Source organism: Aethalodelphis obliquidens, unplaced genomic scaffold, assembly GCF_003676395.1.
Source record: "Aethalodelphis obliquidens isolate GAN/ISIS:26980383/991018 unplaced genomic scaffold, ASM367639v1 scaffold10, whole genome shotgun sequence".
Lineage (NCBI taxonomy): Eukaryota > Metazoa > Chordata > Mammalia > Artiodactyla > Delphinidae > Aethalodelphis > Aethalodelphis obliquidens.
The window spans coordinates 12,070,208-12,091,945 of NW_020837954.1; the positions used below are offsets into that span (position 1 = coordinate 12,070,208).

At 34.3% G+C, this 21,738-nt stretch overlaps 1 protein-coding gene across 8 annotated transcripts in view; it reads right to left on the minus strand.

The window, feature by feature from the left end:
- The window catches only part of RALGAPA1 (Ral GTPase activating protein catalytic subunit alpha 1), a 220,725-nt gene that overhangs the window by 139,162 nt on the left and 59,825 nt on the right, over nt 1-21,738 (minus strand). For all 8 annotated transcript variants that reach the window (XM_027111074.1, XM_027111075.1, XM_027111082.1 and 5 more), the window contains exons 8-12: nt 19,525-19,663; nt 18,295-18,503; nt 15,632-15,871; nt 3,811-4,008; nt 72-209 (exon numbers count right to left, since the gene is read on the minus strand). In XM_027111074.1, coding sequence (XP_026966875.1) covers nt 72-209; nt 3,811-4,008; nt 15,632-15,871; nt 18,295-18,503; nt 19,525-19,663 — 924 coding nt within the window. The remainder of the gene's footprint in view (nt 1-71; nt 210-3,810; nt 4,009-15,631; nt 15,872-18,294; nt 18,504-19,524; nt 19,664-21,738) is intronic.

Below are 21,738 nucleotides of genomic sequence, written 5' to 3' on the forward strand. Positions count from 1 at the left end.
AAATACTGAATTTTGTATTTGAAATATTTAATGATTTTTATTTTATTTTAAAAAAATAACAAGTGATCTACCTGCAAAACTGCTTGGGCACCAGCTCGTATGTTTTGTTCTATGGCTTCTTCAGAAGCATTATGAAGAACATCTTGGTAGGTGCCATTTTTTGCCCAAGTGGAATTTCGAACATGATCGGCAATACTGGTCCCATTTTCCTGAAGCAAAATATCAAGTTTTTAATATTTCATCAATTAAGAATGCTGTGACAAGTCAGTAAGCTGAAGAAGTAAACTGGAAACTACTGGGTCCCTCTGCTAAACATCTTCTCAAAATAGAACATACCTTATTTGACTACAAAAACAACGCATAGGTGCACTGTAAAAAAGGTTCTCACTGACAAAAATACAAAGAAAGTAAAAACAAATCATCCATAAGGACCAGCCAAAAATTGTATTATTTCAGATACAGACATTTTTCTATCTATCTAATGTATAAACCTCCCTTCTATACATTTACATACTCAAGAATAGGATCATATGATTTACAGCTTTGTAAAGATAAATTCTGTTGTAAAGTAAATAAATGCCAGAATCCAAATGACTTAAATAAAACAATAGAAAATAGCTTCTATTTATCCTACTTAAGAGTAGTAAAATTCCTGTTATCCGAAGATAGATGAATACTGCTACTTCAAACCACTAATACTGCAGCTTTCTGCTTGAGTTTAGCTGTTAAAGTCCCGCTGACTAGGGAGCTCCCTCAGTCAAACAGAAATTTCACTCAGAGTTGATCCCTTTTTTAAAGTTTCTCTCTAGTTTCTTTCTGCTTTTGGTCACTCACCAGTATCTTCAAATACTTTTTTTAAATATATATTTTAATATATATTTTTAATATACAATTTTAATATATGGGAGGTTCAGTCTAATATAAACTATTGTTTCATTACCAGAAGCAGTACTGGAACTCAGTGCTGTCCGAGTAGCCAATACAATATGCCATGGTCTGATCTATAGCTTTCTCTCAAGCTTCATACTTCTATGATCAGGTATCTTCTGAACAGTTCTTCCAGAATGACCCACAAGCACCTCAACTTCAAGATACTTAAAAGTAAATTTACATAACCATGCCCTCCCCTTCCTACCAACTCCTATAGCCTCCTTGGCCGCCATCACCACCACCGCACTTATTTTCTCTCCTATTCATGTGCGAATGGCAACTACCCTGGTTGCAAAAAAAAGAAACTTGGGACACCTTTTCGTTCCTCATACCCAATTAATCATCAAAATACTGGTTTCACCACCAAGGGAGCTCCTTTATCTGTCTTCTCCCTTATATTCCCATTGTAACTGCCACTGTCCTTTATCAGGTATTTATTATCTCACTTCTGATACTTCCTAACTAGTGTCCTTGCCTCCAGACTGACCTCCAATCTATCTTCCACTAAGAAGATATGAGCCTTGGTATGAGCCTTCTGAAATATGTAACTATCCATGCCATTTTTCTATTCATAATCTTTCCAGTGTCTAGAATGTAATCAAAGTCCACTACAATGGCACACAAGTTACTAAACAGAGCCTAGTTCTTGTCTATCTCACATTTCTTACCACTCTCAACCACCTGCTCTTAGCTACAGCCAAATAAAAGTCTTAGTGTCTCTTACATCTTTGTAGAAGTTATTCACACTGTGTGGCTCCTTTCCCATTTGTTACCTGCTCTTTGTATTATAGTACTTCCTCACTGAAGCCTTTCTTAGGCAGAATTAGGTATTCCCTCTTTCACACTGTAGGATCATAGCAATAATATTGTTTTATAATACTTAAATTTGCATGCTTGTCTTCTTGCTAAATCATTGTTACATAAAGATAGAAATGATGTCTTTTCATATTTCTATCTCTAACACTTGTTCTCAAAATGGACATTACATATTTTAGACAGCACTCAAACTTGTCAGAGTGTTTTATTGTCACAAGAGTTGAGAATATCACTGGGATTTAATGGGATAAGGCAGGTAATGCTAAACATACAAGGCACATGACAGTCTGCACACACACAAACTGTCCTGTATTCTGCATGTCTTTCAAATGTGTCACAGACCATTTGTGAATAAAAAACCCATTAATAATTAATTATTTGAATCTGTAACAACTCCATTTTATAATTAACACCAAATTTTAAATGATTTATATACACATATATCGAATTTACCAGAAATACAAATCAATTAAAGATTACAACTTTTGTTTTTTGGTTCACGCCATTAGCAAGAAATCACATCTCTAATGGCAACACTGGTGAAGTATGTAAGGAGCCAATAGAACACACCTATGCAATATACCTACATCACCCTGCATTTGTAGCTTCCTTCCTTCTGGCTTTCCTCCCTCCTTTCTACTGCTTGTGTTTTTACTATGTATGTAGGTAGATTTATTATCTATCATTTTTATTTAAGGATACTAAATGACAGAGGGTAGGCTCAGTATTGAGCTATAAATTCATAACAAAAAACTAGAGGAGAACAAATTATTTAGATAGGTTTATTTTCTAGCTTGATGCAAAACCTGGATGTTTTTGCTGGTACATAACAAATACAACTGTGAATATTCTTTCATAATTTATATAATTTTATTTACTTCAATTATATTTCTTAGTTTCATTTTTTCCCTCTAGAACTAGGGGAGGATGCCAAATATACACATATATTTGTATATATCGTATGATACATATATATATCATATATACATGTATATATGTATGATATATACATATATATCATATATACATATTCATATATAAATATTGATTCATTGAATCCCTATAGAATGTGCCTATTATTCATTTATATGTTAATATCCTGAAAAAAACCCACTGATGAAGTTAAATTAACCACCAAGGTGATTACCAAGTCACTCCTATCTGGATTTAGTAAGATATATGTCAATATCAGAGTGTAACTTTTTGGTGAGAATCTGACCAATGGCAAGTGTGGAACACAAACCAGAATACTCTGAATTCTTTCCTGGGAATTTCTGCACTAGAGCTGACTGCAGAATAAAAAACATCCTGACCTGTTAAGTAAGCTGGGCTGTGAAAAGAAGTACTGCAGTTTACTCACAGAGGGGAAAGAATGAGATAAGAGAGAGCACGAGTGGAATTTGGGTCCCTGGTTCCATTTACTCCTGAAGTCTAAATGAATAAGACAGGCAAGGGGGAGTTGCACTTTGGTAACCACTCTAAGATGTATTGGGGGATCTTAGCTCTCCAACCAGGGATCGAACCCAGGCCTAGCAGTGAAAGCATCGAGTCCTAACCACTGGACAGAAAGGGAATTCCCACCACACTTTTAAATATTATACCTTTTATAATAGCATCTAATTTTGATCCAGGCAATGACTTAAAGAATCAGAATACAACCTCTTTTAAAGTTGTCACATCAAAGAGCTTTGGGATAGGGTACTGAGGTAACTGTTACATTAACTAAATTGCAAAATATAACTGACCCTTGAACAACACTGGGTTTAGGGTGCCAACCCTCCGAGCAGTCAAAAATCTGCGTATGACTTATAGCTGGTCCTCAGTATCCAAGGTTCCTCCGTGTCTGAAAGATTCAACCAACTATGGATCATGTGGTACTGTAGTACTTATTCAATACTATTGAAAAAATCCTTGTATAAATGGACCCACACAGTTCAAACCCATGTTGCTCAAGGATCAACTGTATACTCAAAGGTATCTTTATCTTCCCATTTATCCTGTATTATCTCACTCTGTGAAAATCTAATCTATTAAACATACTAAAATACGTAAGTCTTATTTTACCTCTTCTCTCTTTTCTCCTTCTTCCATAGAAATATCATGGTCTGTGACATTGTCAATGCATGGTAAGTCTGAAGATGAGATCACAATTTCTTCAGGCTCTTGCATGAACAAAGGCTTTTCCTCTTGCTGGATCCATTCTTGATATACTTTTACCACTCTTCTCATAGCTGCTGCTTCACAAATTGGTAATAAAAATGCCTAGTGAAAAAAAAAAAGAGAGAATATAGATAATGATACCTTTTACTTTGACACAAACCACTAACACATACATTTCTATCTTGTTATAAAATGTGAGGTATAAATGGTTTTTAAAGAGTTAAAGTCAACCAATTCATGGTCAGAAAGAAACGTTTTGTCTCCAAATAATTTGTAAATACATTAAGACAGAAATACTTTTGGTAGGGAGAGCACAAGGAGCAAAGAATTGTTTCAACTGTACTATCTCAGAATGAACATACTCCTTGTAACTATGCTCCTAAAAGCTTAATGTAAATACACCTTTTCATAATAAATCACATTTTTGTAACTTATATTATTAGGCTTTTTAAAATTAACATTAAAATGAATTTTGATAAAAAGATTTTAATCAAAAAACAAAAACTATGACTCTAAGAAGTAATAAAAATACCATGTAATGAGGCAACTTAGCTTTTCTAAGAGTATTTTTAAGAAGTTACATCTTTCTTCTTTCATTTTACATATATAAAGTTATACAAGTTAAATAATAAGGCAAAAAATACTTAGAAAGTTAAAAGAATATCTTACAGTTATTCTTTCCTTAGGTACTTTCAGGTTGCCGTAAGTTTTAAAAAAGTATGTATCTTCCGCATCACAAAAACATTGTCATGTGAAAAAAAAAACTTTTTTATACAATTCATACTTGCATAAATAAAGCAATAAAAATACTCTTAATCTCACTATCCAAAGTCCTTCCCTTATGCATGTTTGTGTTTATGTGTTAACGTTTTCACTTTACTTTTTTACAAATAGAACTTGACTTTTTTTTTTACAACCACTACCTATTAATTTCAACTGTAAAAATCCAAGACCTTTACCTAAAACCTGCCACTTTCTACTCTAGAATTATCAGTAGGTGTATTTAATAATAATCATGGGGTTAAATGACTTTATCTGATTGAAACTAGCCAAGAAAATCAGGTTCCTGAGATAATGATGAAAAGTTAATGTGTAATATCAATAGGGTATTTAATGTTCTTTGGTAATCCTTTTATTTATTTGCTATTATTGATTCCCTAGCAAACTACTGCATTGGCCAAAAGGTTCACTCAGTTTTTTCCATAAGATGGCTCTAGTAGCACTTAGTTGTCTTTAACTTCATTCGAAACAATTTCGTTAGATTGTATGTGACAGCTGTCATATCAACGTGCATTTTAAAAAAGACTTATCAAAATTGGTGAATTTTTGTGTAGCCATTTTAATATTGAAGATAGAAGAAAAAAAGCAACATTTTCAGCATATTATGCTTTATAATTTCAAGAAAGGTAAAAACTTAACTGAAATGCAAAAAAATATTTCTGTGGTATATGGAGAAGGTGCTGTGACCTATCAAACATGTCAAAAATTGTTTGTGAAGTTCACGCTGGAGATTTCTCGCTGGACAATGCTCCAGGGGTCAGGTAGACCAGTTGAAGTTGATAGCGATCAAATCGAGACATTAATTGAGAACAATCAACATTGTTGATACTCAAAATATCCAAATCAGGCACTGAAAATCATTTGCACCAGCTTAGTTATGTTCAATCACTTTGATGTTTGGGTTCCACATAAGAGAAAAAACCTTCTTGACCATATTTCTGCATGCAATTCTCTACTGAAACATAACGAAAACGTTCCATTTTTAAAACAAATTGTGATGGGCGAAGAAAAGTGGATCCTATACAATAATGTGGAACTGAAGAGATCGTGGGGCAAGCGAAATGAACCACCACCAACCACACCAAAGGCTGGTCTTCATCCATAGAAGGTGATGTTGTGTATATTGAGATTGGAAGGGAGTCCTCTATTATGAGCTCCTTCCGGAAAACCAAACGATTAATTCCAACAAGTACTGCTCCCAATTAGACCAACTGAAAGCAGCACTTGACGAAAAGTGTCCAGAATTAGTCAACAGAAAGCTAATAATCTTCCATCAGGCTAATGCAAGACCTTATTTCTTTGATGACCAGGCAAAAACTGTTAAAGCTTGGCTGGGAAGTTCTCATTCATCTGCTGTATTCATAAGAAATTGCACCTTCAGATTTCCATTTATTTTGGTCTTTACAAAATTCTCTTAATGGAAAAAATTTCCATTTCCTGGAAGACTGTAAAAGGCACCTGGAACAGTTCTTTGCTCAAAAAGGTAAAACGTTTTGGGAAGATGGAACTATGAAGTTGCCTGGAAAATGGCAGAAAGTAGTGGAACAAAAGGGTGAAGACGTTGTTCAATAAAGTTCTTGGTGAAAATGGAAAATGTCTTTTATTTTTACTTAAAAACCGAAGGCACTTTTTGGCCAACCCAATACGTTACTTACTACTTTCCTCCATCTAACAAACCCATTCCAAATTCTCATTCTCATGTTCCAGCAGCTTAATGGTCAATGGCATAATTTTGATCATCATTGCCTGCTCTAAGACTATTTTACAACTGAAGCAACAGCTCGGCCTTCCTTAAAGATTTAAAAAACAAAACAAAACAAAAAATACCTCAAATAATCTCCAAAAAGTTCTATTCTCAGATACTGAAAAATCAACTTTAAAAAAAATTAGCATGGGAATTTGCTTTATTTTCTGCTCATTTTTGCTATGAACTGAAAACTGGTCTAAGAAAAAGTTTACTAATTTTAAAAATATTAGATCCAGAGCTAAGATTTTCATTATTGCATAAATTATCACACTATACCCCAAGTGGCTGGATGAATCTACTAAAGACTAGAGTGTATATGTATGACATTTGTCCTTACAGGCCCCTACACTGATTCTGCTGACACCCTAAATAAGGATCTTGAGGAAAGACTGATGTTAGCCATGGCTAAAAATCTGATACATAAAAACTAGAGGGCCATTTTATACATTTACAGTGAGAAATGGTTGTCTCAGACCAGAAAATTCAAATCCATATTGGCACCTTATCTTTCTACAAAGAAGAACCACTCACAATCAGACATCGGTATTAATTGATAATAAGGGAAACGGTCATCATAGGCAAGAATATTTGAATCAATGTGCTCAGCAAATTTTCTCTCTGTACATAGACCTGCATGAGGTCATCTCCAGTTTTATGGTCCTATGACCATAAAACATCATAACCAGACAACTACATGGAGGAAGAATCAAAACAATAGGAGATGGAAAAAATCAAACATTTGATGATATCAGCTTAAGATAACCTGGTATACACAGTTTTCTAATAATTGGCTTTGCCAATGGGGTCTGATTTACTGGTAGCTAAGGCTCTCTTCTTCAGTGAAAAAACACTAACAAAACATGTTGGTCTCTGATTATTCTTTTAATGTGCTTCCATTATTAATTAACCCAGATTGTGACAGACACATTCTTTAAAATTTAATCAAATACAGTGAGCATTTAGCAGACCTGGGAATTTTTTGTCTCCTTAAAGCAGTGGTTTGCATTTTGGTCTCAGAACCCCTAATCTGCTATATGTTAACACAAATAACACATTTTCCAAATTAAAAGAAGAGTGGCATTATTTTACATTTTTGCAAATCTCCTTAATGTTTAGCTTAATATAGAAGACAGTTGGATTCTCTTATCTGCTTGCTTCTACATTAAATCTGATACAGTATCACATGTCAGGTATGCTCTGGAAAACTTCACAGTACACTTGTGAAACAACAAGAGTGAAAAAGGTTTTGACCTTATGAACCTCAAAAGATCCTGGAGATTTCTCATGAGCCCCAGATTATACTTTGCCACCCACTGACTTCGGAAAAAAATTATGCATATGTATGTGTGTTTATATTTTTTAAATTTACATACATATAAAATAAATCTGTGGTGCTTTTAAAGGTTAAACTCTTGATGTGTTATATTTACCTCGTATCAAAGTACTTGGGGCTCCTCACTGTAGCCTCCAAGTACTAACAACATAAAGCACAATAAATGGGTTTCCTTATGAAATAGAGGGTTAATGTCTGGAGTCCATTTATGCCTATTCTATTGGATATGGAGAACAATTTTATCATTTCAAATAACTTGGGCATTTATGTTTTACAGTTGTATCTTTGTTTTAAAGATACGTAACAATATAAATACTTTCATCTGAGATAGAACTCACAATCATTAAACTGGCCCTAAAAAAAACATTATCAGCTATATAACAAATTAGCTCAAGACTTAGCTTCTAGAAATACATGTTAGCCCTGAGCTAGGACTGACAAAGTGCCCAGCACTCAACAGTTACTGAGCTTGATTCATTTACCAAATATTTATTAGGTTCCTAACTCACTGCCATGCACTATGGCTACAATGATGAATGAGAAAGAGAAGTATTCATGGAGGGTAATATGAAAGATCAAAATTGAACAAACATTCAAAAAAATAATTATAAAACTCAGGAGAGGTACTATGAAGAAGAGTACAGCTTTCAAAAACATCATTAAAAAAGAGGTACTTACTGTGTGTGTGTGTGTGTGTGTGTGCGCGCACGCACATGTGTGGGCAGGTGCTTCTACCTGTCTGTGTGGGTGGGTGGGTGAATTGGTGAGGGTGGTCATAGAAAACTTTTCTAGTGTAGACACATTTAAGCTATGACCTAAAGGTTGAGTAGCCAGGCGGGAAGGATAGAGAGGAAAGAGGGGAAGGTTGAAGGACAAAAGTTCAGATAGGGAAACAGTAAGTGTAACGGCTATGAGGATGAAATTATTTGAAAGATGAAAAGTAGAGACATTTCTACTAAAATTATTTACCTATAAAGGACTTGTGCTCTAGCTGGGATTGCTAAGGGCAAAATCATTCTATGCCCATATACCTGATAATTAATGGAATATTTCTGTCTATACTATAATATACTGTAGAACATATGAGCCTTCAAAATCAGGAAAGAAACTATTACACAGATTCTCAATTTTGCAAATTTATCATCAGTATTAAGCAGGTAAAAATAGCTTTCCTAATACAATCTAATCTTCAAAATTGATTTCTTTTCAAAACATGAATGATTCATTGGAGTCACCATCCTAAAATCTATTTTTCCTTAAGTTTTACCTTAAAAATCACTTTAAAAAAAATAGCTGTTACAATAAAAATAACATCTCAGAGAACTTCAGTTCCCAGCAATATCATAAAAAAGATATCCTGGGGGTTTCCCTGGTGGCGCAGTGGTTGAGAATCTGCCTGCCAATGCAGGAGAAACGGGTTCGAGCCCTGGTCTGGGAAGATCCCACATGCCGCGGAGCAACTGGGCCCGTGAGCCACAACTACTGAGCCTGCGCGTATGGAGCTTGTGCTCTGCAACAAGAGAGGTTGCGATAGTGAGAGGCCCGCGCACCGCGATGAAAAGTGGCCCCCGCTCGCCACAACTAGAGATAGCCCTTGCACAGAAACGAAGACCAAACACAGCCATAAATAAATAAATAAAATTTAAAAAAAAAAGATATCCTGGAATCTACCTGCACAGAACACCTAAAAATTATCACAAAAAAATATAATATACATTTTTAAAAGAATGGCTCAGCTTGTGAGGATATTCTGAGTCTAGAACAAAATGGAAGTATTAATCTAGAGAGGCAAATAATCAATGCAGCTGCTGGGTGCTGCCCTGGACAGCCTCCAGAGCTTTGGTTTAAAAGGCCAACTGTATAGAGGGGAGAGACAGATCAGAATCCTACTGACAGCTGATAACAATGAAGGCTATATCCTCAATACAAAGGTGAGCTAGGAGGGAAGAAAATAACTTGACTCCAGAGAAGAGTCAGTGAGGAAACTTGTCTGTTGACTTGGGGTAGGGGAATATGAGATAAGAACAGCCTTCCCTGCAAATTCATATTCTCAGGCTGGCCATCACCTAACTTTGAGTGCTGCAAAGTGAGAAGAATCATAAGCTAAGAATTGTAATTTAAAGTAAACCAAGGTTGACAGGACCCCTGAACACCTGAGAGAAGCAAGTGCAAATCCTCTCTGGAGAAACACATCCTTCAACCCAGGTTTCAAAGTAATTTCCACAAAATTCCAAAGAAATGTAACCTCTTAACACAAAAATCCAAAACAAATGAGGGTGAGTAAACAGAAACAACAAGGCCAGAACTGCAAAAACTTAAGTTACTGGAATTACTGGAATAAGGAATATTAAATAAGTATTTTAATACATTTTAATTAAGAAGAAAGTGAAAATATGAACAAAGAATAAGCCACTGCAAAAAATGACTAGACAGATATTAAAAAAACAACCAAATACAACTTTTGGAAATTAAAATATAAAGAGCATCATAAAAAACAAAATAAGGGGAATTCTGTTTCCAAGAGTGTCATGGACCAGGTAACCTGACCAACCTTACAACTAAAAAAACAAAAATAATACATTTTTAAAAAAACTTTAATCTTCTTAAATGCACTGATGAGCCATAAAATAGGAAGAAATATTTGAAAATGAAAACCTACATAAAGTCCAAATTCAAGAGAGGTCTTAGGTGTAGCAATAAAGCTGACTTTCACTTTGAATGAAACCAATTACTTTTATGGAACTATTGGGGCAAGGAAGGAAGAACAATAGGAAACCTCCAAACAAATTTGGGATTCCAAAGAACAATATATCATCAGTGTGATGCTGAATTAGAAATAAACCCACCTAACTAAAAGTTTGCAAGGAAAACTGCCCATATTTAGATGCAAAGTAGATAACAGAAATCTTGTCATAGACACTAACCAAAAGCTAGTCTTAATACAGGTTTATACTGTACATTCATTATTATCTGGCTGGCTTAAACTTCAAATCAAGAATTCAGTTTAATGAAGTTGGAAGTGTTTCCTTGCATCTATGTGAAGCAAATGCAATTCCTCTCTGAAGCAATCAACCTTTAACAAACCAAATCAAGAAACAGTCATAAGCAGCAAAAGCTCAGAATCAAAGTTCTGAATTTCTGAAATCACAAAATAGTGCAAGAAATATTACAAGATATTGCAAGAGAATATAGCATCATGAGAAGGAGCATTCAGAAACAAAATATGGCAGAATCAGACCTATGAAGACCTCAGGAATATTAGGGTGATCAATCAATATAAAATAACTAAGTTTCATATTAATACATAAAATGAAAGTAATGAACTAGAGACCATAAAATTGACCAAGCAGACTGGCCAACTTCTAGAAACAGCTGTCATTAGAAAGAAAGTATCCAGAATGCAGCACAGAGAGACAAAGTGATGGAAAATATATGTGAGAGGTCAGTAGATGTATGAAGTGGGAAGGTCTAACACACATCTTGAAAGGCAAGAAAAAAATGGGACAGAGGCAATGTTTAAAGAGAGAATGGCTGGAAAATTTCCAGAATTGTCAAATTATACTAATCCATAATTACAGTATCCCCAAAGTATCCCCTGAAGAATAAATAAAAGGAAATCTAGACCTGGACATACCACAGTAAAATACAAAATGCCAAACGCTAAAAAAAGGTACAAAAAGAGCCAGAGAAAAGATAACTGCACTAAGAGTTCAACTGTTGATTGACATCTCAACAGCAACAATGTAAAACAGAAAAGTGGGAAAGCATCTGAGTGTCCGAAATGTACTAGGTGAAAATAACTGTCAATCTAGAATTTTATGTCCAGGGGAAAAAGTATTTCAAGAATGTGGGCAAAATAAAGACATTTTCAGAGCAAAATCTTGTGTTTGAAAGCAACGGGCATCCAAAAGTAAATTCTAAATGATGAACTTCAAGCAGGGTGGGTTGGCCAAAACATGCCTTCGGTTTTTAAAGTAAAACTAAAAGACACATTTTCCATTTTCACCAAGAACGTTATTGAATAACGTATTCATCCTTTTGTTCCGCTACCTTCTGCCATTTTTTGGGCAACTTCATAATTGAAGTTGCCTGAAAAACTTATCTTTTACCCAAAACTTTTTATCTTTTTAAGCAAAGAACTGTTCCAGGTGCCTTTTACAGGCTCCAGGGAATTGAAATTTTTTCCATTAAGAAAATTTTGTAAAGACCTAAATAAATGTAAATCTGAAGGTGCAGTGTCTGGTGAATATGGCAGATTAATCAGAACTTCCCAGCAAAGCTGTAATGGTTTTTGCCTGGTCATCAAAGAAACATGCTGTCTTCCATTATCCTGATGGAAGATAATGCCTTTTCTATTGACTAATTCTGGAGGCTTTTCGTCGAGGGCTGCTTTCAGTTGGTCTAACTGGGAGCAGTACTTGTTGGAATTAATCGTTTGGTTTTCCAGAAGGAGGTCATAATAGAGAACTCCCTTCCAATCCCACTATATACACAACATGACCTTCTTTGGATGAAGACTGGCCTTTGATGTGGTTGGTAGTGGTTCATCTCGCTTGCCCCACAATCTCTTCCGTTCCACGTTGTTGTACAGTATCCACTTTTCAACCCCCGTCACAACTGGTTTTAAAAATGGAATGTTTTCATTACATTTAAGTAGAGAATCACATGTGGAAATACAGTCAAGGTTTTTTTTTGCTTAACTTATGTGGAACCCAAACATCAAAGCAATGAACATAACCAAGCAGGTGCAAATGATTTTCAATGCTTGATTTGGATATTTTGAGTATACTGGCTATCTCCCACATGGTATAACATTGATTGTTCTCAATTAATGTCTTGATTTGACTGCTATCAACTTCGACTGGTCTACCCGTGCCCTGGAGCATCATCCAATGAGAAATATCTAGACAAAACTTTGCAAACCACTTTAAAAAAATATATTTATTTATTTATTTGGCTGCGCCAGGTCTTAGTTGTGGTGTGTGGGGTCTTGGTTGCGGTATGTGGGATCTAGTTCCCTGACCAGGGATAGAACCCGGGCCCCCTGCATTGGGAGCGTCGAGTCTTAACCACTGGACCACCAGGGAAGTCCCTGCAAACCACTTTGACTTGTTTGATAGGTCACAGCACCTTCTTCAAACACTGCAGAAATCTTTTTTTTTGCCACTTCAGTTGCGTTTTTACCTTTCTTGAAATAGTAAAGCATAATATGCTGAAAATGTTGCTTTTTTCTTCCATCTTCAATATTAAAATGGCTACACAAAAATTCACCAATTTTGATGTCTTTTTTTAAATGCACACTGGTGTGACAACTGTCACATATAATCTAACAAAACTGTTTCAAATGAAGTTAAAAACAACTAAGTGCTGCTAGAGCCATCTTATGGAAAAAAACAAATAAACCTTTTGGCCAACGCAATAAATGGAAGATCTGAAAAGGGAGAAATCATAATCAAAATATATATATAGAACTGAATTATTTGGTAATAACAATATACAAGTTGGGGGAGAAATCAGAGTAATAATGTTCTACGATCCTTGTATTGATTAGGAAGAGGGTAAAAAAACACTAACTTTATATTTGGAAAGTGAAGTATGTATGCTAAAATTTATATAGTAATCACTAAAGGAAAAGGAATAGAGTAAAACTTTCAAACCAAGTGATGGGGAGGAGGAGGATACAGAATGAAAAAACATCAATTAAAAACAAAGCAAAAAATAAGAGAATTATGAAAAAATACAGACATAAGAAAAATAAAAAGAACAAAATAAGATAATATCAATAAATCCAAACATATCAGTAATTATAATAAATATTCCAGTTAAAAGACAAAGATTTTTAAAAATCCAACCATATTTACAAGAGACATATAAAATGTAATGATATAAAAGGGCTGAAAATAAAAGGATTTAAAAAATATATACATGAGGCTAATTATAATAAAAAGAAAGTGGTATAAATGTACTACAAGTAGATAAAGTAGACTAGTACAAGTAGACTTTAAGCAAAAATAATTGCTACAGATGAAAAGGGCCATAAATAAAAGGCTTAACTCACCAAGAAGATATAAAATTATAAATATGTATGTACTTAATTACAAAGCTTCAAAATACATAAAGGAAAATTTATGGAACTACAAAGAAAAAAATAGACAAATCACCATCAGAATATAAGATTTTAATACACCCTTCTCCATAACTGTGAGGTCAAGCTAACCAAAAATCTTAAGAATATAGAAAAGGTGACTAAAGCAATAATAAGCTTGATCTAACAGACTTTAATAATCATGAATTCCAAAGGAAAGAATACATTCTCTTCTAACACACAGGACGTTTATGGAGGCTGACTACATACTGATTATACAGACTATATTCTCTGACCAAAAGAATCGCATTAGAAATCTGTAAGAAAAAGGAAAACTAGAAAAATCTTATATGTTTGGGAGACAGACACTGCTAAATAACTCATAGGTCAAAGAAAATATTAACATGAAAATTAGAAAATTTTTAGAAGTGAATAGTAACAAAAATGCTATACATGGAAGTTTGTAGACTGTAGCTAAAACAGCATTAAGAGGTAAATTAATAGCCTCAAAAATACTTATATGAGAAAAATGTGAGGCTAATTAATTAGCTAGGAAAAGAACCATCAAATAAAATCAAGAAAAGCAGAAAGAAAGAACAAGGAGCAAAAATTAATAAAAGAGAAAACAAACATAAAACACAGAGGATCAACAAAGCCAAAAGCTCATTCTTTGCAAAGACTAATAAAACTGACAAATCTCTGGTAAGAATCATCAAGAAAAAAAACAAACAAGGAACAAATACTAACAGGAATGACAAGGGGAAACATTACTATAAATGCCCCAGAGATTAAAAAGCTTATAAGAGAATGTATTTAAAAACAAATGTAATGAACAAATTCCTAGAAAAACGAACACACTCAAGCTGACTCAAGAACTAGAAAACCTGAACAGTTCTTTAAGCTTTAAATTTTCCCACAAATATTCCAACCAGTTTTGTCAAATATCTTTCCTTTCACATTTGTCATATATTCTGTCAACACAAACCTTAAACTTGGCAACTAAGAATCACTACCAAAGCTACAGCAAGTTTGTGGCACAGAATAAAGAGCACTGACATGGGAACCAGGATCTGGGAGTCTTAGTCCTGGATCTACCACTTACTTGCTGTGAGACTTGAATGATCCCCTTCAGCTACAAAACTCAATGATGTTTACCTGCAAAAGTACCTTTGCTATTAAGAGCAAATGATTGGTTTTCATAAGGTTTATTTTCCCATAAAAATTTCTATGTAATTGAGAATGTGCACTTAGGAATTTCTAGCTATCTTTATGTGAAATAGCTTTTATTCATTTTCCTTCCCTCTATTTCTTTATTTTAATCCCCAAATAATATCTGCCTTAAGCAAATTTAATTTCAGAATGCCTTAAAGGACAAAAACTGAGCCTCCAAGGGGAGGATAAAGACAATGAAAACATCGCTTCTTATATTCATAAACCACTTTTTATTGATTTTAGAGTGAAAGATAACATAATTTTTCTATAATTTATTAATCAAATGGTAGGAATAAAAGTTTCAAACCACAAAGTGAGTCACTAAGAAAATTATTCTGATAACAGAAGGAATATTGGAGGGGAGGGGATAATTATTAAAGTTATCATAAACTAAAAATATAAATAACTGAAAATATTAAAGAATTAGATGTAATAAACCAAAACACTAAATATGAGCTTTAAAAAACATTTCCATGAAGAATAAATTTTAAATAACTTAAAGTCAGTATATTCAATATTAAAAGCAAAAGTCTATATTACAAATTAAAAATACTGAGACGTATTTTACCTGACGAAATATCTCTGTGACAAAGTTTACATTACTTCTTTTAGAAGAAAAAACTCTGCGAACTATTTCAATGTCTGTGAGATGTTCTTCATCAATACTACAGAGACTAGAAGAGCTAGGTTCTCGCTCTGTGAGAGTGCTTGTGTTGGAATGAGACTGCTCGGGTTCTGTAGTTCTATCTGCTTTATCGGCATTATCATTTTTGTTTTCTTCTCTGGATACCAAACTAGCAGCTGCTCTCTAAAATAAAAACAAAAAGGGGAGAATATCATAACCATTTAAATCAATATTCTGTCTTCAAATAGCAAATACTGACAAAATCCAAAGCATTCCATAAGTAAATTACAGCACTGTTTAAAATCTATGCATAGAGTTTCATTTAGAATCTGTTCTAAATAGTTAAATGGCAATGAAATAACTTAGTATCTAAGTGATATAGTGATACTCACTAATCATCTATTCAATTAAGTTTATTTTTCAGTATGTTTGCAGAACAAACAAGTTACTAATTAAACTGGGTAAAAGAATAATGCCAAATGGAGTCAGCTCAGCTCATCAATAATAAATAAATACCTTAATTCTGGAATATTTATTCAGTAAGTTTTAATGTATAAATTCATCTCTATTTTACCTTAGACAAAAATTATACAAAGGAGGACTTCCCTGGTGGGAAAAAAATTAAAAAGAACAAAGGAGGACTTCCCTGGTGGCACAGTGGTTAAGAATCTGCCCTGCCAATGCAGGGGACACGGGTTTGATCCCTGGTCCAGGAAGATCCCACATGCCACGGAGCAACTAAGCCCATGTGCCACAACTACTGAGCCCGTGCCCTAGAGCCCACGCACCACAGTTACTGAGCCTACATGCCACAACTACTGAAGCCTGCATGCCTAGAGCTCGTGCTCCACGAAAAGAGAAGCCACTGCAATGAGAAGCCCACGCACTGCAATAAAGAGTAGCCCCTGCTCTCTACAACTACAGAAAGCCTGTGAACAGCAATGAAGACCCAACACAGCCATAAATAAATAAATAAATTTATTTTTTAAAAATAGAAGAAAAATTATGACAGAAAAAGTAGAAATTAAGCTAAAATAAAATACATATTAGAAAACTCTACATTCTAATAACTTAACAATTTTCACCATGACTGAAGATGATGGCTAAGCCTAGAGAAAAAGTTAAAGGCTTAAGGCAGTAATAAAGAAATTACTACCATGATATGATAGGAGTAGCACTATTCTGTGGTATGATAAATTACTTTCTGGTACATTATTCAATATTTGGTCGCAGTTTTGTCACCTATAAAATAAAAGAGTTAAAGTAAGTATGTAAATGATCTCAAATATGCTTCCCAATTTAAAAAAATCTCTAATTTTTAGTTTACTGAGCTCTGGGATCAGATAAAATAGTTCTGCTTGAGAGTTTCTACATTTAAAAATTCTTTGTAGAGAACCTAGAACAACATTTTGAGGAAAACACATCACATAATCTGCTACAGATAAATAAAAGGCTAGGGGGAATATAGGTCAAATTTTCTGAACACTAATGAACACACTTTATACCTCCACTTAATTTTTAAAGGATTTAAGAAGTTGTATAAAAAGCACACACATAAAATCTTTTTAAAACTAAATGAGGAAATCCAAGAAAAGGAAAACAAAAATAATTTTTAAAACTCTGCAATATAGACAATTTCAGGAAAAAACACACATTGAGAGAGGAGAGCAAAGTGAAAAAGAAGTGTGAAAAAAGGGGAAATGGGTTAATTAAAAATAACAGAATTTTAAATATTAGTCCTTCCATCGTACAGCTGTGTAACTTTACATTGCATTTCTAGAGTCAGTGTTCTTCGTGAAAAGAGATGACATGAGATGGAGACAGGACTTTAAAACAGCACTCTGCGAATACCTAGAAATCTAAAATGAACTATGAAAGTCATTTGATTGCAAATTGTTTCCAACTTCAAGAATTTGCATAATTCAGAATATTTTTATTTGTACAATTCAGGATGTTTTTAGTACTCTACAATTAACAAAATATAGAAATAAGCTGACTCTTGTATGTGACTGAAATTATCTTCTATACCTTACAGGTTTTATTTTTTTATTAAGAAAACTGTTGGTTCTATAATAATTGTTAAAATTCGGATTTATAAAATACATTTATACAAAGAAAATATCATTATTATTTGTTTTAAATGTGTTCTACAACTAAGGCAACTGAAATCAGCAGACAAATCCCTAAAGCCATGTTTAACTTTAAGAAGCTTACTCTAGGGCTTCCCTGGTGGCACAGTGGTTAAGAATCTGCCTGCCAGTGCAGGGGACATGGGTTCAATCTCTGGTCCGGGAAGATCCCACAAGCTGCGGAGCAACTAAGCCCACGCGCCACAACTACTAAGCCTGTTCTCTAGAGCCCGTAAGCTACAACTACTGAGCCTGCGTGCTGCAACTACTGAAGCCCTCACGCCTGGAGCCTGTGCTCCGCAACAAGAGAAGCCACTGCAATGAGAAGCCCGCACACCACAACAAAGAGTAGCCCCCCACTCACCGCAACTACAGAAAGCCCACGCACAGCAATAAAGACCCAACACAGACAAAAATAAATAAATTAAATAAATAAATTTATATATAAAAAAAAAGCTTACTCTATGTGTGTATTACCTGAATATTCTTTGGCAAGACTTCACCTTCCATCCCAGGAATATGAGGTCCTGTATGTGGCTTTGGCTCCAGCCAGAATGAAACCAGCCAACGAATGACAATAACACGAGCCTTAATGAAAGGCTCCTTTGTACAATAGATCGCTTCATTGGTTTCAGCATCCTTCTTTATCATGACATAATGTGGCTTTGGTCTCATCTGTGGGATATCTATGCAAAATAAAACGAAAACCAAAATAAGAAAGGAATTATGCTTAGATAAATCTATGTTTTTAAATATTTGAGAAAACACTGTGATAATATTCTGGTTTAAGAAACAGAATTTGTACATTTTAAAATAATTTGCTAGATATTAGCATGGGATCTAGAAGACTGAACCATATACAGCTGATATATGGAAACATGTCTTTTTGCAAAATATCACTAAAAAATCATTAAAAGTACAAAGAAACTTCCAGAGCCATTTAAAATTAATGAGACCTTACTTCAATTAACCTAAGTCTGAAACACATATTTTGACATCATACAAAGTATGAGAATTTTTACAGCAAAATTATTTTTAAAGCAAATATTGTTCCCAATGGTGAAGGTTTGCTACTCTAATTTAAATCATTTCTACTAGCCCTAATGGCTTTGCCTAAGCTTGTTAGCTGCCTAATCTTGGCAGAGCTTAAAACAGAAACATCTTTGTGCAAAAAGGACACTTCCACATACAGGCTGTCAATGCCTTCTATACATGGCAGAGGTCTACTTCTAACCCAGGGCTGTCCTTGAGGCTATAGCTTCAAGATTCCAACAGGCACTTTGGCACAGTCACTAAATACTGGACGAGATATGATCAGACTATACGACAATGTAATTATTCACACAGAATTTGCAAAAGCCATAGAAATTGAACCCAGAGGGACCTTTGAAAATATTTATAACATGGTTAAAAGATCATACCAAACATTAGAATTAAGTTTAATTTATAATCATAAATATTTCTGGTAGGCTAACTTCTCCAGTAGGTGATATCCAGAGACTAGGTTTTTAAAAAATCTCTTCACTCTCAATGAAAACTTTCTACAAATAAAACTGCACTTTCAGTATGAATCACGGTATAATATCTCCAATTAATCAATATAAATTAAATGTTATCAGTTTTCTGCAGGTAACAAATGCTAACTTTACACTGAGGAATGTTTTACTCTTATGTGTAATATTTTAGAAAATTCCAAAGACTACCTACCAAGTACAGGATGATATAAACTATTCTCCTTACAGATGTTTGGAAAAATATAAGGCAAGTAATATTTCTTAAAATGTGAAAATAAAAATGAAAATCCTCTTTCTTGGTTTTCTTTGTTCTTCCATTCTAAACTTTTTACCTAAAATTAAACAAACAATTAGAATCATTCCAAGAGAAAGAAATTATGAGCTGTTATAAACAAGCTTGTAAAAGGTTACTTAAGCAATAAATTAAACTGTTACACTGCAAAGATATATAGCTAAATATATATGTGTATGTACATATATATATGTACATACAAAAAGTGGTCTAGTGCCATGCAAATGCATTATACAGTTGACCCCTGAATAACTCAGGGGTTGGGGTGCTGACCCTGTGCGTGCACTTGAAAATCCACGTGTAACTTTACAGTCGGCCCTCCATATCTGCAGATTCAACCAACAGTGGATTGTGTAGTACTGTAGATCATATTCATTGAAAAAAAATCTGTGTATAAGTGGACCTATATTGTTCAAAGGTCAAGGATACATGTTATCTTTCAAAAATATTGTAAGTTAAAATGTGCTCTGGAAAACTGTCAAAGTTGACTTAAAACTCGGCTCTACTACTGACAAAGCTGCTAATGTTCTTTCCTCTTTCCCACTTCCTGAATAATTCAGCCTAAAAGTCATACAAAATAGGCATATGTGAGAGGAAGGAAGAGAAGGTATGAAATAGTGGCAGTCAAGTGCAGGTGATCAGAGCCTGACCACAGGAGGCATCCATGAAGGGGGTATAACAGAGGCAGTAGCCCAGTGGGGACTCAGAGCCTGAGAGGGGTGAGGACAGTATCCTAAGTGTAGAGGGGAGTAAACAAGAGGGGACACAGTTGTAAAATACAGGGTGTGAACATTCCAGTATGGTGAGGAAGGTATGTAAGTAGGGGGATAGTAAAGGCCCAGAGTGTACCACAGTGAGCTACTACTACACACTAACTCTAGAATGGCTAAAATTACAGACTGACCATATCAACTGTTGGTGAGGATATGAAGCAACTTTAAGTCTCATACATTGCTGGTGGAATACAAAAAGCTACAACCATTTGGGAAACTATTTGGCAGCGTCTTAAAAAGTCAAAATATGCCTACCGAACAACCCAGCCATTCCACTACTAGGTATTTACCCAAGGGAAAAGAAAGTTTATATTGACACAAAGACTTGTTTACCAATATTCATACCAGTTTTATTTGTAATAGCCAAAAACTGGAAACAACTCACATTACCATCAACAGGTGACTGGATAACACATCATAGTACATCCATACAATGAAAAGCTACTCAGCAATAAAAGGCACCAAACTATTGATACATACAATAATATGATTTTTAAAATAATTATGCTGAAAAAAAAGAGAAGCCAAACCAAAAAAAAAAAAAAAAATGGAGGTACCATACAATTCCATTTATCAGAAAATGCAAATGATAGTGAAAGCAATCAAACTGAAGTTGCCTGGGGATGGGATGATGGGGCAGGTAGAGAAGGGTGGATTACAAAGGGATCTGAGAACTTTTAGGGGTGATAGATATGTTCATTACCTTGATTGTAGTGATGGTTTCATGGTTGTATACATGTAATAAAATTTATCAAATTGTACTTTTCAAACATTACAGTTTATTGTATGTCAAATGTATCTCAATAAACCAGTAAAACAAGTTTAAAAATCCACATGAAGTACAAAAGTTTTTTTTTAAAGAAAAACTGGTAATAATCACAGTAACAACAACTACCCACCACTGAATACTTACTATATGTCATGCACTTGTTTATTCTAAGTACTATACACTAATTACTTAAGCCCCAAACACCAAAATGGGATAGGTATTATTTTTTATCTCTACCTTAAGCACAGAGAGGTTAAGTAATTTGCCAAAAGTCACATTATCAGTAAGATGTAGAGTCAGTATTCAAACCCTGGCAATCTCGTTCAGGATCCAAATTAACTTCATAATGTTTGTTTCTGAGGCACAGGAACTTTTGTGTTTGGAACAGTTACAAGAAATGTGTATATGCTAAAAGTGTTTTCATCAATAATGATATTCACATTTCATATATAGAGATGAATAGGTTACCTTACAAAATACATGCACCTAAGGACTTCCCTGGTGGTCCAGTGGTAAAGAATCTGCCTTACAATGCAGGGGACATGGGTTCGAAATCTGGTCAGGGAAATAAGA